At 36.1% G+C, this 18,131-nt stretch overlaps 1 protein-coding gene across 5 annotated transcripts; it reads left to right on the top strand.

Moving 5' to 3' along the window:
• Window positions 1-132: 132 nt before the first annotated feature.
• SNAP23 (synaptosome associated protein 23) lies at window positions 133-17,695 on the top strand. Of its 5 annotated transcripts, none has more exons than XM_087921771.1 (8): window positions 133-521; window positions 7,741-7,844; window positions 9,005-9,046; window positions 9,584-9,632; window positions 9,900-10,017; window positions 12,501-12,644; window positions 13,205-13,349; window positions 15,899-17,695. In XM_087921771.1, exons 2-8 carry the CDS (start codon window positions 7,788-7,790, stop codon window positions 15,962-15,964), a joined length of 621 nt encoding a protein of 206 aa, XP_087777897.1. In that variant the 5' UTR covers window positions 133-521; window positions 7,741-7,787; the 3' UTR covers window positions 15,965-17,695. The 5 variants fall into 5 exon arrangements, with proteins under 5 accessions (XP_087777897.1, XP_026565340.1, XP_087777896.1 ...); XM_026709555.2 differs by lacking the exon at window positions 133-521 and adding an exon at window positions 3,798-3,944; XM_087921770.1 differs by lacking the exon at window positions 133-521 and adding an exon at window positions 3,798-4,018.
• The last annotated feature ends 436 nt before the right edge of the window (window positions 17,696-18,131 follow it).

Raw genomic sequence — 18,131 nt, 5'->3', positions numbered from 1 at the left:
CAGGCCGGGAGCGTCTTCATACAGTTTCAACCAATCAGAGAACCAAATCCTCTTTTTGTATGCATTCTGGGAATAGTAGTTTACAATCCAGAGAAGCCAGTTTTGCAATACCATAGAAACAGGAAATGAGTCACACGGAGTATCTCTAAGAAACAGCGTGATGCATTTTGGTAGATGTAATGGGTTTTTTTTGTGTAGGGTTACCTTTTGGCTGCAGTACTGTATTGGGTTTGTACAGCGGGCTATTGGTCAGCTCGGTTTCGAGTGCTTCTGAATGAGATTTGCGTGGAGGAAATAATCTTCTTGGCTTCTTGCTCCAAATAAAAAGGCATGGCTAGAAGCTAAAGAGCAGTTGACATTGTGAACTGAAAATGAAGGCTTTCCAAACAAAATGGATATATGCAGCAAGTTCTCAAAGATCTTAACACTATCACAGCAGTAACATATTCCCTTCGAGTGTTTTTAAATAAAACGAAAAAAACCCTTTTTTTAAATTCAGCTCCTGGTGGCCTTCAGGACACGTATGTATAATTAATTATCTTACCAACCAGCGGGAAGTGCTTTGACATCGCCTTTCCTGTTTATTCAGTTTCCCAGTGTAATTTGCAGTACAGCCTTGGCATTTCCTGCTGATTTTCCATCCATGTAGTGTATTGGCTTGGCTTAACCATGTTTAATTTCCAAGCGCAGAGGCTAGGTAGCATGAAAAGACACACAATTTATGTAACGTTAATTTACCCAGCATCACAGCTAATACAAAACACTGGAGCATGAATCCCAATCATGCAGAGTTTTCCTACTTATTGATTTCATGTGATTGTTTCCAGCTTTTTAAGATAGAAGGACCCTTAGTTTATGGCTGGAGCGGTGTCTTAGAAAGTACCTGATAACAAGATAACTATTAAAAACCTGCTACAACCATGTCATAATTTTTCTGCTACTTAAGACCTGAAAATCTGGATAGTGCTCCTGGAAGCTTAAAAAAATATGATCTTTTAAAAATCAAGCAACTAGTGCACAACAACAAAAATAATTGATCTGTGTATATATTGAAGAATAAAATTTTTTTTAGCATGATGGATATTCTTTTGAAGATGAATATTTACTGATATTACTGAAATTCATCTGTGGACAACTGGTATTAGTTGTCTCCTGTTAAATAAGTAAATGTCAGATCCATGAAATCAGAATGGATGTTACTAAGTTCATATCCTTTTTACATTCTTAAACAGGATCTACATGAAACAGTAAAGTAATATCTCACAATTATGAAATCCACCAAGGGGTTGGTGTTTTTGCATAACAATCTGTTAGCACTGATGATGTTGCTAAGAATAATATATCTATAAGTAAACAACAAAGCTCAGAGAGCACTAAGGGCTGCACAATTATTTTTACATGGACCCATATGAAATCACTATCAAATAATAGATCACATTACCTTGGTATAAAAGTAGTAGAACATACTGGCTCAAGGCATGGATTCTTAATGAAATTCATTATTTGATATGGGAACAACCATTAAAAATAATCAAAATGAAAAAGGCATATGCCTTCATAGGATGAGGATCCTTCATGGATCCTACTAATTATGCCACCTCCATACCTATCTCTGATTACATTTCATAATTAGTAGCTTTATGCAGAGTGCAGAAATAAGAATGTATGAGCCAAAGAAATTAAAGACAGGAGGTAAGGGGGAGGGGGGGGAGAAAGCTACAATGCAATGTTTGTGTTATAAATTTATAAATTGCCTTTTATTCTTTAGCATCTCCCTTTTTGAGGATGTTACCAATTCCATCCAACTCCATTTTCTTGGTCTTTTCTTAACTGATCTATTCTCCCTTCACATCTCTGTTTTGGTATTTGATCCTTATTCATTGTACCCTCATGACCAAATCACTTCAATGTACTGGTTTTAAATTGAATATTTTGGTATTCAATTCAATGTATTCGTTTAATGTTTATTCTTGACACAATCCCTGTCACCTGTACTTTTAAAACATTTAAGTTTCTCTTTAGTCAATTAAGTACACTAAGACTTAATTGAGGATACTCAATATACTCATTTCTAACAATTATAACAAAGTAGGCAGAAGTACACTACATCATTTCAACTATTTTTTGCTCTCTACACATTTGATGCAACATCTTTCATTCTCAGTTGTTTGTCATGTTCATACTTATATACTTTTTTATCCACAATTTCTTGCTCTGCATCATTTTACCAAAGATCCTTTTTCATAATTCACACCTTCTGAGGCACTTCATGTGTACTTCTGTAACAATTAAATCAATCATTTTAAGATTCATGGAGCAAATATAGGAAAAGTAAATCCAAGGCAAGGGTCTTCAAACTTGGCGAGTGTAAGATTTGTGGACTTCAACTCCCAGAATTTCTGAGCTAACATGACTGGAGGAGGAATTCTGGCAGTTGAAGTCCACAAATCTTGAAGTCAAATTTGAAGACCTCTGATCCAAGGCATGAGTATGCAGAGCACAGCATTTTGTACCAATTATTGTTACCAAATGGTCCCCAAAAGTAGATTTATTTAGAGCCCATTACAGTAGCCCAGAGAAGAGATGTGAAAATAAGTGTTATTAGATTCTCACATTTCAGGTAGGGTTACAACTAGCCACCAAACAAAGCTGGGCAAAGGCACTCAGGGCTCTAATCTTTACCTGATCATCCAGCAGTAGATTTGAATACAGGAGAATCACCAAATATACTTGGGTTCCTTCACGAGTGGTGCTTCCACCTCCAGAGACAGTGCCAGCACCAACATAACATTACATCAAACAAACAGCAACTCTGTCTTGTTTGGGCTCAGCTTTAATCTGTTTCATCCCATTTAACTGGTTCCAGACACCAAAATCAGAATTTGACATCTGTGTCACAGCTTAGATGGAGATGTGCAATTGGGTATCCTACACACAACTGGTAATGCCACACTCCACTCCTACATGGTGACATCAAGGGGTTCTATCTCTCAGTCTGTGTTTTTGCTCCATGATGGTAAACCTTCAAATCATTGATTTAATTCATTATTCATTTCTTACAGTTATATGTACTCTATGATTTATCTGGACTTCAGCTTGAACAAATCCCTGAGAACAGTGTGGCTCTAAGACACTTGGAAGCCTCCCAAGACCTTCTCAGGGTTCCCCAAAATCAAATTATGTTGAAAAGTAAGACATTAAAATGCCATCAAACAATTGTGAGAAAAGATAATAGCAATGAATGCATCATTTTAATTTTTTAAATACCGTAAATACTGATAACAACAACCCATGTAAGCAAAAGCTTTTTTACAGTATGAAGGGGTCCTGAAAGAAAGAAAAAATGTTAATATTTCCAGAGCTCTGGAGGGAATTGCCAGATGGGACAGTATGCTGCATTTCTTGAGCACTTAGCATTTTGTATATTATCTTCGTGTTGATATGTTTGGAGAACGATTTGGTCTTTGGGCCATGTAGTTTTTGTTGTTGTGATGATGGTGATGATGATGATGATGATGCTTGCTTTAGAAGATGCGTTGTCGGTACCGAAGGACCTTGATTTTTGCACAGCCGAGAGACCTTTTGTACCTTGAATGGGGTTTGGTTAAAAAAATAAACTCAGCGCCAGCAGGATGCTGGAGGCGAATCAACAACCTGAGAAAGCGAAAGGCGAGATAAACATGACGATCATTTCCTCCCACCAATAGCTATTAGCAATGCCTTCCAAAGCGACCAATGCGCTGCGACTCAAAGACCGGGTAGGAGGGAGGCGGGAGGAGGTAGCAGCTGGGCCCTCCGAAGGAACCGGAGGGAAGGAGGAGGAGGAGGCGCTGCAGGAAACCGGCTGGGTGGGGTTCAGCGGAGGGAAGGGGCTTCCGAAAACCGGACCGAGGCTCGTCCCCTCGGCGGAGAGAGCGGGAGATCTGCGCCCAGAGGCCCGAAAGGTCTGGCGGGCGGGGCGGAGCGAAGCCGGTGGGCGAGCTCGGGCTTTTTTTTTTTTTGCCAACGAAGCGCCTTGGTGAGTCTCCGGAGGAAGGAACGGCGGGGAGAGCGAGAGCCCGGCGGGCGGGCAGGAAAAGAGGAAGGGGCGAGCGACGAATGTCCCCGGGCAGGACGGGCGGGAGGGGCGTCAAAGGTCCCCTTGAGCCAGGCTGGAGCGCCGGAGGGACTGCGGGGTGGGTGCCGGAGGCTGGGGACGCAGAGGCTTTTCTCCGCCGCCGGAGGAAGGCTTAAGGATTAAACGGCGGGTTGGTTCCTGGGCGAGGCGGTGGCAGAGCAGTCCGGGTTGGTTCCTGGGCGAGGAAGGGGAAGGGAATGGGCGCAGGAAGCCGGAGAGGGCGAAGGGAGAGCGCCGCAGCATCCTTCGGAGCCGGGCGGCGAGGCCGACCTCGGGGCCAGGAGTGGCCACCCCTCGGGGGCTTGTGGGGGAGCGCCCGTGGCTGCCTTGCCTTCTCGGCTTAGGCCTCAGCTTGGGCTGGTTGGGTTTCGGGAGGAATGCTGCCGGTCGGCTTCCTCTCCGGGCCGCGCTGTATTTCTTGTTTGCGGGGATCCTTTTGCTGAACCCTCACTTCGCAGGCCAAAGGAGGCGCTGGGACTGGAGAGGGCCTTTATTGTTTCGGGACTTTTCATTGTAGTGGGGAAAAGCATAAAACGAGAGGTACGCATCGTGGTGGCTATTATCCCTTTGGCTGCATCTGTTTCCTTAAATGGTGCAGATTGGAAGGGGGGCCGAAGAATGAATAGGGGAAAGGACAGGAAACAAAATCTGGAAGTTTAAATCAAGTGTAACCAGTATTCATGTATTTTTTATTCCTTCTCAGTGGAGAGTTTTGCAAAATCAGTTCCCTTTATAAGAAAAAAAAAAAACCCACTTGCAAAATTTAGTTACTGCATAACTAAAATTTAGTTACTTGTTTATACACTTTGGGGAAGTATATTTCAGTAACGCAACTATTTTCTTGGAACCTTCCTTTTGCTTTTCATTTTCAGAATCGGGAAGTTGTTCATATGTGTAATTTAACAGATTTACGTAAGAAGTTCCATCCTAGATTAAAGCTCATTGGTACTTTGGAAAGTCAGTTGTTTCATCATAGATTTAAGTTTTTGACTTCATCCTGAATTATAGGGACATATATTATGTACTCATTGTCATTTTAGTGGCAAAATGGTAGGCTATAATAGCACTTTAAGCATAAAATGTAAGCTAAACGGGTACATTAAGCATTTGATAGACTTAACATACCTATCCTAATTGTCCCCAAGAGACTAAAAATTTAGTTCTTTATTTAGTTACATCATTGTCTTTTCTTGCAAGTGTATTTCCATTCAGGTACCTTTCTTATCTGAAGTTTTGGGTGGGGATGGGAAGCATGGATGCTGAATCAAGTCCATCAGTGAATAGCAATTTATCAGTGGAGAAATGCAGTCAATATAAGCCAGTTGACAGGTTTTCTGCTTTTCTGTTTTGAGGATTTGTTTACGTTGCAAATGTCATAATTAGTTCTCAGAAGAACAAATGATTTCTGCTGAAAATATGTCCTACTATTACAACTTAATAAACTGGGATCCCTGAGAAGGGCAAAGACCTTTTCTGCATATATCTGCAGAGCAACTTCTCTTCTCCTGTACTTTCTCCATGAATAGAGAGGGATGCTCAGAGTTAATATTTCCTCTCCACATTTCTTGGTGATGGAAATTGGAAAATACTGTATGGCACAGAAATACCAATACAGTATATATCTAAATAGCAGTCTCCACTCCTTTAAAAATAAAATACTATTAGCAAATTGCGGAGGTTCCCATTTTGACTTGTAGAATGGAAAAACAGTTGGAAAAATGCTGCATAAATATAAGTTACTTTGTGTTTTTCACATAGTGCTTTGGGGTGAAATGTCACTTGTTTCTTTTCTTCTCATATTTATTGTGACAAAAAAAATCCCAAGAATAGGTAAATAAAAGCATCTGGAAGTGTATCTTTGAACACTGCATATACTTCCTGATTACTAGGATGCAGGCAATAATATGTTAATTTGTAAGATAGTCCCCAGATTAGACATTTTAATTTTTATAAAATAGTATGAGAATATATGCAGTAAGAGTTGCTTTGGTTACATTTGTGGCAATACTGAGCCAAATTTGTCAAAATTAACATTGTCCTTACAATAATGTTGACTATTGGACACTGACTTAGTCTACTCTCTTTTCCTCTTACTAAAAGGTATGATATGAAAGTGTCAATTAACCAAACCATGGGCCCAGGAGATAAGTATCTGCAGGCCTATCTGGCTGATTCACAGCATATAGAGAACTATGCCTAGGCATGTAAACACAAAGCAAGGAAGGTGACTTCCCAAGTGAAATGAAAGAAACAGTATGTTTTTGGAACTAAGAGAAAAAGGGAAGGATCTAATAGATGTGAGTGAAGATGGTCTGATACAGTAGAGTAGACTTTGTAAATAGGGAAGTAAAGGTACAAAATTATGAATGACGTATGTCAAAAATATAAAGTGATAACTTATAGGTGTGCATAGAAGTAGTATCCATAGTTTAGTGAAAATTGTCTATTATGTTCCAGTTAATAGTGGTAATGGAAGAACCAGAGATGAATCTGGGCAACTTGTAGACTTCTTTATCTGAGGTAGCTATTTAGATCTGATAGTTCTATCTAGAAAGCAGAACTGCCATTTCTATTGTTACAATTGTCCTGAATCCAAATTATCTTTGCCCTTATGTGTGTCGATTATACCATCTTTTTGTTTACTATTTATGAATATTTGATATTTTCTTCAGATTTGAATACTGAACTTATTTAGTAAAAGCAACTGAAATATGATTGTCAGTCCTATTTAAAACAAGTTTGTTTAATTTGTACTCTCTGCAAATACATTCCTAAAAATGTATTTTTCTATGGGGAAGAAAAACAATACTTGCCATCCAATTTTGCCTTAACCCAATAGTTGTAATTCTATACTAATATCTTAAAAAAAGATTGGTGGGCCCTCAAAAAGCAGGAGAATTGACCAAGGGAGGGAATCAATAGGTCTTAGGTTATTTAGAAATACCATAGTAGTGATAGTTTATAAAAAAATTAGAAATTAATTTCTTAGATCCAAAGTTGGTCAGAGTTAATGGAAGACCATCTGCATGAGAATCATTTGGTGAAGAGGGTGGTTGGAGCAAACATGACTTCTTATTTCTCAACTTATCATGTAGAAGTGTAACTTTTATTTAAACTGCTATTTTATAATGAAGACATAGTGTGGAATATTTGGATACTGTTCGTAGTTCCACCATTAAAGATATTAATTATCTGGGGATCAGGATGACATTAAAGTCCTGGACCTGGGCCCAGATTGTGTTCAGCGAGCCACGTCTTGGTTACATTAATGATTTAAGTTTAATGTTTCTTGCCTACTTTGCAGTTCAGTGTTGGTAATGCTTGTAATTCTTTTTACTTTATTTTAATTATGTTTACAGCCAACAGTCACTTGTTGAGATGGATGGCCATATAAACTGATTGAAACAATAAATAAATACATGAAGTATTGTATTTCATTATGTTACTTTTATAGAACATTCTAATATTGAAATTTTCTTTTCTTTTCCTAGAAAGCTAACAACTGAACTGTTATAAATTTGGCATATAAATTTAATAAATAAAAATTTAATAGGACACACTTTATTTATTTGCTTAAAATTGGTCAAGATTATACCCTTATCACTGATACTTTACTATTTTAGAAGAAATCCTGTTGTGAATAATTGCAGTTGAAAAACACGGGTCAAACATGGCTGAGTTGTCACCTGAAGAAATTCAACTGAGAGCCCATCAAGTTACAGATGAGGTAAACACCCCAAATAATATATAATTGCCCAATAACTTGGGTAGATAAACTTAGAGTGCATGATCTCCACTAAAATTGATTGGTTATCCTATATTGCTTGATAATATTGCAGTGAAGGGGAGGTTTAAATAAACTAAATCTGAGGTGTCAAATTTGTAATGACACATCACGTGATATATCACAACTTTTTTCCCTTTTGCTAAATGAGGGTTTAGAAAGCAAAAATACTTGGATTTAGAAAGCAAAAATAGTTTTTCCTTAGGATTAATGCATTTTCTGAAGGAGAAAGTCTTGTTTATATGTCACACATAGCCCTATGTGTAAAAAAACCACCACCACCATATAATACATATCCTTCATGAATAAGCACAATCAAGCTTAGCACACTGCAAGAGGTGTGTGTGTGTGTGTGTGTGTGTGTACACACACACACACACAGACATACATATATACATATTTTATATATCAGGATCAACCTGTGGAAACAGTTACTTCTGCTGAAATTCTTTCTTAGCACAGTAGCCAGGGAATAGTAAGGACATCATAATGGAAGTAAGAAAACTGGGAGAAATCAAGGATGGTTTGCCAAAAAGAAAAGATGGAAATATTATACGATGCCGCACTTTAGCATCCCTCCTTCCTCCAGATTGTATTTTAGCCCCACAAAGTCCTTTCAGGGTTAGCAGGTGGCCTCTTTTCTGAGGGCTCTTACATACTTTCTCTTAGAGACAGATCGAATAGCAGAGTGGATCAGCTATTGCAACGATTCCCTTCCCATCCTCTTCACCCTGCCAAAACAGACCATCAAGGGGCAATGCCACCAAGTTTGGAAGACAGAGGTGGAGACTTCCTAATGGCGTATTTCTGCTTGTCTTCACTGCCTCAATAGAACAAACTTCAGATCCTTTATAAAAAAAGGTTATAGAATCCAGGAGGACAGACTTGCACAGAATCTAAAAAGGTTCGTCTAGAAAATAGTGGCTGCATCATAATGTTGAGTTTTAAAATACCACTAATCAAGACAAAACCTTGCTTAGTTGCATTGTGTCAGAAACAAAAGCATACTGTAGTGCTTACTTACAGCAATGTCTAAAATTATATAATAATTACATATCTTTGAAAATCTCCATGCCTGAAATGAAATCTTATCTTTATTTTAGTCTTTGGAAAGCACAAGGAGGATCCTTGGCCTGGCCATTGAGGTAAGGAAGAAGTTAAAGGCTTTCATTGAGCTGTGGGTGGGAAATCAGGCGGAGAACATGAAATGACATTGAGTATATTATGTTCATTGAGCATTAGATGTATGGAAGCATTTCTCAGATTTTCTTAGAACTTCCCTGCTTTTTTTTTTCCTGCTTTTCAATTATTTTAATATTGGGTTTTTATCTTTGTAGTCACACAGAGTCACATAGTAAATTGGACAGCCATATAAATTTTCTTAAATAAATAAAAATAAGCAAACAATGAAACTTGAAATAACATTGAAATAATTTTGTCATAGGACCAAAAAACAAAAGCAACCAATTCACCATGTACTTATACCAGTATTGTAAAATAATTTGCAATATTGGAATTTTTATTCTACCTGGAAGGAAATTTTATATAGTAGTATTTATGCTGATCAATTTTTATGTAATTATTTAGTAGTATCTCCACACAATAGTTTGTAGCAAATTGTGTCATTACACTAATTCCACTGTGTAATCGTTCTGTATTTCTTTTCCCCCCCCCCATTATAGTCACAAGATACTGGAATCAAAACCATTACCATGTTAGATGAACAAGGCGGTGAGTTGCACAAGAACAATATGTTATCTTTGATTATAAATGTAGAACCCTATATTTCATAATGATACATAATAAATATACATAATTAATTTAGTCCAGATACAGGCATGGCCATTGTCCATAGGCTTGCAGTAGTTTCCAGAAACATTAACACTTCTTAAGCTGCTTTTAAATGCTTTTTAAAAAGTGTTTTGAATGCAGACCTTCCTATATGAAGTGTAAGCATTTACGTCATTTAAAGTTTCTAAAGCTTCTTTTTTTTCCTAGAAAAGTTAAACAACATAGAAGAAGGTATGGATCAAATAAACAAAGACATGAAAGAAGCTGAAAAGAACTTGACAGAGCTTAATAAGTGCTGTGGTCTCTGTGTCTGTCCATGCAATAGGTCAGTTAAAAGCAGATTGGTAAGACGCTTTTTTCAAGGAAAAATTTCATTCTTGTTTAGAACTTCAGTGACTAGAAAATTTAAAGAAGTTACTGTTCTCCTTGATAAAAAAAAACTGCTACAGAATTCAACGCACAAATTGGATGTTGTAATAACTAAACCATGGTCTGTGTTCATTTATAATCCTAAGCCATAAACCATACAAACAATAGCAGCTGGGTTCACATTAACACAATAAACAAAATTCAAAGAAATCACATTTTACCTTAACATTGTCCAAGCCACTGACTGCATTCATATGGTCTTATTTATGTTCTATTAAATCAGGTACACTCTGAGTAACTACATAAATAGTCCTTTTCTGAGATGATCTGACCCCAACCTGCCCCTTCAGGTTTTCCAATGGGGTATTATCCAAAACTTTATGAGTGCATGCAAGTGTGAATGATGGCTCCTTTCTTCAAATCTATGAAGCCTGAAACTGTTTGTTGCAGTGGTTGGTAGTATAGACTCCAAAATAAAGATTTCATTATTGTCGTTTTTACTTCAAATTTTAAAAGATTTCAAACAAGAACACTGATGTCCTGTGAAATTTCAGCCTTTTAAAAATGTATGTTTTTAAAAAATAATTTTGGGGTCCCATGCCATGACAACCACCAACTATGGTTGCTGTCCCGTGGTTTTTCTTGCAATTTACAAAAACATTCTGTTCAGTGTACTAGTGCCTATAAAAAAGGGAAAAGTTAGGAAATACTTACTTAACTATACTTGACCATAAAGTTAACCTGTGAATAAAATAATAACCAGAATGTTTTTAACTTTTGTGGGTTTGTTCTGCTTTTGGTTTTCTGGTAATGACAAATACAAGTTGTGGTGGATGATATAATAAAGTTTAAACAGTGAATGTTTAAATTGTTGTTTTCAAGCTGTGCCAATTAAGGAAGAAAAGCCCGTGGTCATGTACCAGTAGTTAGGCACTATAAGGCTTAGTTAGATGTACACATATACCTGTGACTTAAATCTGATAATATATTGGAATGGGAAAACTAAAGCAATTAATATAAGCTTGAGTTGGATTTTAAATTACGTAATACCTATTACATATATGGAAGGAATATATATGAGAATAGCACAGCACTTTTACAAATTTTGAATATTGTATTCATAATACTGCTTTTCTTCCTGACTTGTGTTAAAGCTGTTTTTTTCTTATTATAGCATACTCTCAGCTTTACTTTGAAATAGTTTTGTCAGCTAACAAATAGTTATCTGCTTGCTTGTCTTACTGTTCACTCTTTTTCATTCTCTCCTAATCACCCTACTTTTCCTTCTTAATAAAATGAAGATTTAACATCAGAGGTTGGATCCACTTAACTGGTCAAAATGGAATTTAGGAAAATACCTGTATTAAGAAGCAGTTTACACTGCTAACCAGCTATCTGAAGGTGATGTTCTAACATGATGCATGTCTGAATGTGCATGTTTTCATAACATGCAAGCAACCTTGTGATGGTCTGTAGTTGTGTCTGTGCCGTGTTGCTTGTAGTTTATATTTAGTTATTTATTCTGATTTGATTAATCTGAAATAATAGTTACAATGTTTAGAATGCAAGTAACAGTTGATATACAATTTAAGTCTATTAGGATATTTTTCCTATGTAGCTTATAGAAAACAATAGCTTATACATAGGTTTAAAAATCTTACAGGAAAAATGTGAAATGTTATGATAATGTTCACATATTGATTTAACTCTGATCTACCACATGGGGGAAATGTTTTTTGTCATATGTTACTCAGCATGCAACTGTTTTGTAAGAATGCCTCAGGATTCCTATGTTTCATTTTTAAAATATCAGGTATCACTGTACGGAGTCAGTCCAGAACCAAATAAAAATTAAATATTACAGAGTAATACAGCATAAAACAATACAAGGTTTATCTTGATTATATGAATGTTGGAATAGAAAAATAAGTTTTGCATTTATTCCTTCATTTTTGTTGCTATTAACAAAATGATTATCTGGTAATTATTATCTGATGCATGATTTGGTGAAATTAGTATAATATAATTTTCTCAATATTTTGTTGGTTTGTGCCTTCAAGTCAGTTTTTTGACGCCTGATGACTATCTGGACCTCAAGTTTTCTTGGCATAGTTTTTCAAAAGTGGTTTGCCATTGCCGCCTCCTTGCAGCTGAGAGAGGGTGATAAGCTCACTGTCATCCAGCTGCCTTCATGCCTAAGGAAGGACTAAAACTCACTGACTGTCAGTTTCTAGCCTGGTGACTTACTGCAGTAAGCTGTCTCTTTAAGTTTCTCCATACAATTCATTAAATTAAAGATATACCATAAATATAATGCTAAGTGGTACATACATTTTTCTTCCTAATCACAAACTTGATCATGTAATAAGCAATAAATCAGTTGGCTGCTTCAATTATTTATATTTTTAGCTAACGGAAGCTATTCTATTTTTCTTATAGAACGAGGAACTTTGAGACTAGTAAAACATATAAGACAACATGGGGTGAGAACTCAGGTGATCATATAATAACCAGACAACCAGGACGGGCAGAAAATTACCAACAACAGACCTCAGGAGGACCAAGTGGAGGATACATAAAGCGGTAAATAGTATTTTCTTCTTCCACTGATGAATACATATTCCGTATCTGTTCCTCTAGAACAGTACTGGGATATTGAAAACCATCAAGAGAAGCTTGTTCTGTGTAAATCATGAATGTTTATTTGGAACACTGTTTAGTAATTTTTCAAAGATTCCAAATAATAGGACGTTTTGAATCAAATTTTGTAACATGATTGATGGAATGTAAAGGTCTTTTAAAAACACAGGCTTATTTTTAAGATCTTTTATAAATTGCCAATTAGATGTATTTTAAGACTGAAGTTATGAAATGTGTATGAGAGATAGAATTAGGACTGTTTATGATTCTGTTTTTTTAATTTCTGTTTATGGTTTTAGTATTTTTTGTAATTGTTCTGATTTAACTGATGATTTTTAATTTCTATTGAGAACTGCCCTATGGCAGTTTGACTAGTGTAAGTATGTGTATAGGCAGGGAGGAAGTGGGGAGAGAGAGGGGGAGAATATGAATTTAGTTCATTACAATGAAGAAGAAGGAACTTGCAAGTGCTCAAAGCAGTTTTTTTCTGATATTTTGAAAAGGATAACAAACGATGCCAGAGAAGATGAGATGGAGGATAACTTAACTCAAGTGGGACACATCTTGGGAAATCTGAAAAATATGGCTGTGGATATGGGCAGTGAGATTGATTCACAAAATAAGCAAATAGACCGAATAAATGTGAAGGTAAGAAGTGAGAACTGGATCCTTAACTAACTTAATTATCAGGGACTTAATTGCTTGGAAGAGTAACTAATTGTTCTGGAATACAGTACCATGTTGTAGAGCAGGCCTGTCAAACTGTTGGCCCACAGCCTGGATACAGCCCTCACAGACCACGCCAGCTCCGCAAAGGTAAACATCATGATACGTCACAATTTGGCCTGCGATGTGATCGAGTTTGACACCCCTGGTGTAAAGCAGGGGTGTCAAACTCAAGGCCTGGAGGCTGAATCTGGCCTTCGGGGGACTTAGATGTGGCCCACAGGACTGCCCCGGAAACAGCAAAGGATTGGCTCACAGTGCTTATGCCAGCAAAACTGGAGCTTAGGAGCCAGTTTTCGCTGGCAGAAACACGTGGGCCACTACAGGCGCCCCAACGGGAATGATGTCAAGCTGGACACATCCATTGTGGCCACACCTCTACCATACATACACACACCCAGGTCAAACACAACCCTGATGCGATCCTCAATGAAATTGAGTTTGACACCCTGGTGTAGAGGTATTCCAATTTACCAACACCTTGTGTCCGTGTTCTCTTGTCTGGATAACATTTCTCCACCCAAAGCATTATTTTTCTATGTAGGATATATTTAAGCTTGATTTCATGGTGAACCCTTTGGGATTGTGAACTTGAAATAATATTTCCATCATGATAAAATATGAAAAATAAAACGAATACCAATGCCAATAAATACTGTATTGTTGGGAATGAGGACCACATTTGAAAAGTATGTTACATGTACCTTCTAATTGTTATCCATCATAAAATGAATAACACTAATTTCCAGGAAGATATTGATGTTGCTTTAAAAAAAAAACAATTTGTCCAAGAATTTAAGTACAAGGTAAATGTGGAATCTGATGTAACTCATATTTACCCTCACAGAGCGCAAACTGGTGGTCCTACACACACACACACACACACACACACACACACACACACACACAAGGTCACTATGTGTATATACGATGTATATCACATTGAACTATAGATCACATCCTGGTTGGTTAAAAAGCAGGTTTGTGTTGCCCAAAATAGAATAAATACCACTGAAGTTGCTCTATTCTGACTCTGGGCTTTCTTAAAGTTCTGCACTTGTTTCTCTGAAACACTGATATTCTGTAATGGATAAACCAGTGCCAAGAAAAAGAAAAAGTCTTGTTTACATATAATGCCATGACAGAAATACAGTAGGAGGTAAAGAGGAATAAGTGACTAATAGGTCAACTCTCCAAAAATGACCTTTGGAATCAGAGCACCATTGGCTGGTCTGATCACAGATGGGTTTTTTTTTTAAACCCACATCAATTATCTTAATCCTCTTTCCTGTTTTTCTGGGTGCCTTTAGTTAATTAATTTTTTGATAACGCAGATAGGCTAGAAAACCTGGCAGACACCAATGGAAGTGTTAGCATCCATGACATCACACTGAGTACCCAAGGTTATAGATTACATTCTTACATTCTTGCTTTGCATGTGTCCCATTCAAATGCAATAAGTTGGTTGAAAGAATAAATATTTTTATCATTAAAAAGAAGTTGGTATTACTTCGTACCAGTTTTAAAGCAAAGCAATCTTTAGAGAAAATGAGGTATAAATCAGGGAAGATTGATTGAAGCAAGTTTTTAAAAATATTTTAATACATAAATTTGAAAAGTTTATCATTGATGGGTGTTCAAACAATTAAAGAATAATGATGCATAACTGGTGATAAACAAACCCTGTTAAAAATCATAGCAGCACTTTATAATATCAAGAAAAGTGACCATATTGTTTTGAGAACTCTTTTTCTTTTAAGTAATTCTTGTTTTAAGTATTTCTTCTGCCTTGCTTCTCTCAGTAAGCTTACCAGCGGTATCGTTGTGTACTGTATGTGAACAGATTAGTAAGAGCTAGTCATTAGACTGAATGGTAAATAGGTTGTAAATATTTGCTAACAAGAGTTTTGAATATTTAAAATTATTTTTTTAAAAGAATTGTTTCAAATGTTAAATTTTTAAATTAAAAAATTAACCATACTATATATTAGTGTAGTAGTACAATAATGAGAAGATTTCTTATGAATGTATTTGCATCTGTCAGCTATGGACTTATTGAAAAGGTTTTCTCTTGTAAACCTATGTTGCTTTCTTCCTTGCTCCTAAATATGATGGTACTTTCATGGCTAATTTTACTGTGGCTGTTTTCTAAACAAGTCAGTGGACTCAAACATACACTCCAGTACTTTCCCTCCAAGCTGGAATTTGTCCTTTATATTTAATTTCTTTCATTTCATTTGAATACCCTGAATCTTTACAGAATTCCTAGCAATTTACAAAAAGGCATATCCTAAAAGAATTGAGAAAGGGGATTTTTTTTCTATTCATATAACTTGCATATAACTTTAATGTCTCTGTTTTCTCTGTTCTCCACATTCTTGGCAATTCTTGAAGAAATATAAAGAGACTTGAATAGTATCTGTGCACCTTTATAATTTACAAGTAACTTTGCCTTTTGTTTTCTGTTTCAGGCTGAAACTAACAAAGACCGTATTGAGCAAGCCAATGCAAGAGCCAAAAAGCTTATTGAGAACTGATAGCCATTGCCAGTTTTCAGTCAACTGAAATCTTTTCTCATTCTACAAATATCCTCACTTTCCAAAGAAGAGAAGCAACGTTCAGAAAATGATACAGAGCAGAACATTATTGTATTGTACATGTTTAGCATGAAAATCCAGGAAAATAGCACAACAGAAATGTAACTTTCTTATTAATGTTCATATCCTCAGGGCTTCATTTTTCTTGGTTTGTCCTTTCTGTGAGGTTAGTCTTACCACCACCACTCTTTCCTTTCCTTTCCTTTCCTTTCCTTTCCTTTCCTTTCCGTATGGCAACTCAGAGATAAGAGTGCAAACTGACTGATTATAAAGGCAAAGAGAATGCACTCACTAAATTTAATTACCTCACTTAATACTGCATTATCATCGCTGAATTGGTGGATGATGGATTTTCATGAAATGTACATATTTGTAGAAATTAAACTTGCTCCTATTTTTTCAAAACATTTGATTTCATTACCAAGTTTTTCATAAAGGGGAAAGATGATAATGGATATAAAGTATACTTTCAAGCCATAGCTATTCTAATTTGCATGCAAATTACGTAAATAAGCATACAAAAATCCATAATGCATAAATGCAGCTCAGACAAATTTAAACATTTCTCACTTTTGTCTCCAAAAGATTGGATTTTTCAATCCTAATTTCTTTTGCTTCTTTCACAGAAACTATGTATGTTAGTGGAATTAGAGGAAAGGGCAACTCAGACAGCTTGACTTGGAGCATGTTACCCTTGGTTATTTAGAATCTCATGAGATTGCAAGGAAATTAAAATATGCCTTTATATAAATATCCTGAACCTCTGCCATTTTTAAACAGTGTATTTGTAGGTATTAATACTGCTGAGATTGGTCTTGAAATCTCTGGATCTTTTAAAACATTTTATCAGAAATGCACAAAATTCATAAAAGTATTCTTTATAGAAATGTATTATCCTTTTAATATAAACAATTCATACAATCTGTACAAATCTGTAGAGGGCAGCATATTGTGATTTCAATACTGTATTTATTAAAAAAAAATATTGGGGCTTAAATCATCAAAATCAGGGTACAATCTAAGTTGAATGAAGTCAAAAGCCATCTTCTTCTTAGTGATATTAATAACTGCTGTTTCACATTTTCTATCTGGACCATACGTTCTCATTCACTTTTCAAAGAAATCTGTTTCAAGCACTGCTTTATTATTAAAATTGACCTGAATTTGATCCAATTCACAAAATTTTAATGGTGGTATGGTTCTGCAGGCACCACAAATTATGATTTATTGTATTTGAATTGCTGCTTATCAAATTTTCTTTAAAAATGTTAGTATGTAGAAGGATCCAAGGGAAACTGCTATGAATCACTGTTAATGAGCTGTAAGCTGTTGAATGGGTCACATGGTGTAGTTTGCTGTAATAAGTACTTGACCTAGAGCCTATTTCAGTTTACTCCCATTTCAGGATTAAGGTTCTTGATTTGGTTTCTCTCATATCTATACAAATGACCAAATTTCAAAACTTCTAGATGCCCAGTCTTTCGCAAGAAAGGTTTAATTCTCTTCTAATTAAGAATCCACCAAATTGTTGATTTATTCAACGGCACAATATTTAGCAGAACTTGTATTTTATTCAACTTGAAGCTATAAAGTTCTAGTCCTTGCATGTTTTGCTGCAAGTCAAAGGATTACCTGCAACAATCTAGATACTATAAAGAAGCTCAAAACAAATTAATTGTACTGTGATTATTCTTAATTTCTTCATGCTTTGTTTCTTTACACATTTCCAACTGAATGTTTAATTTTTATAATAAAGCTTAGTCTTCTATATAACCTTGTACAATGGAATGCTGGAATTGTAGTATAGTGCAAAAACTGGGAACATCCCTCTCAAATTATGTTTATTAATACCAAAACGAATTACAGGATTTGGCTGGAAAATACATGTTTTTAGCTATAATGTAAATTAATGCCCAAGATGTCATGTATACTTGCTGGGCTGAATATAATTTATAAATCCTTTCACTCTTCAAATACCTGTGTAAATCTGAATGGCCTTAAACTGTCCTAGGCTGTGTAATAGACACGCCCTATAAATGTTTTTGCTTGCAGCTAAGGATCCAGCTTCTAGTCCAGAACTCCTATGGAGTCCAGAAGGTGAACCATT

Source organism: Pseudonaja textilis, chromosome 1 (assembly GCF_049901715.1).
Source record: "Pseudonaja textilis isolate UNSWEBS1 chromosome 1, rPseTex1.2, whole genome shotgun sequence".
Lineage (NCBI taxonomy): Eukaryota > Metazoa > Chordata > Lepidosauria > Squamata > Elapidae > Pseudonaja > Pseudonaja textilis.
Note: the sequence above shows the minus strand (reverse complement) of the source record. Positions and strands in the feature narration are given on the sequence as shown.

Excerpts from the sequence above, each read along its gene's own strand:
- SNAP23 (XM_087921771.1), top strand. The coding sequence starts at position 7,788 with ATGGCTGAGTTGTCACCTGAAGAAATTCAACTGAGAGCCCATCAAGTT. Across the intron at positions 9,633-9,899 it reads CATGTTAGATGAACAAGGCG|AAAAGTTAAACAACATAGAA; the intron begins GTGAGTTGCACA and ends TTTTTTTCCTAG. Across the intron at positions 10,018-12,500 it reads TGTGTCTGTCCATGCAATAG|AACGAGGAACTTTGAGACTA; the intron begins GTCAGTTAAAAG and ends TTTTTCTTATAG.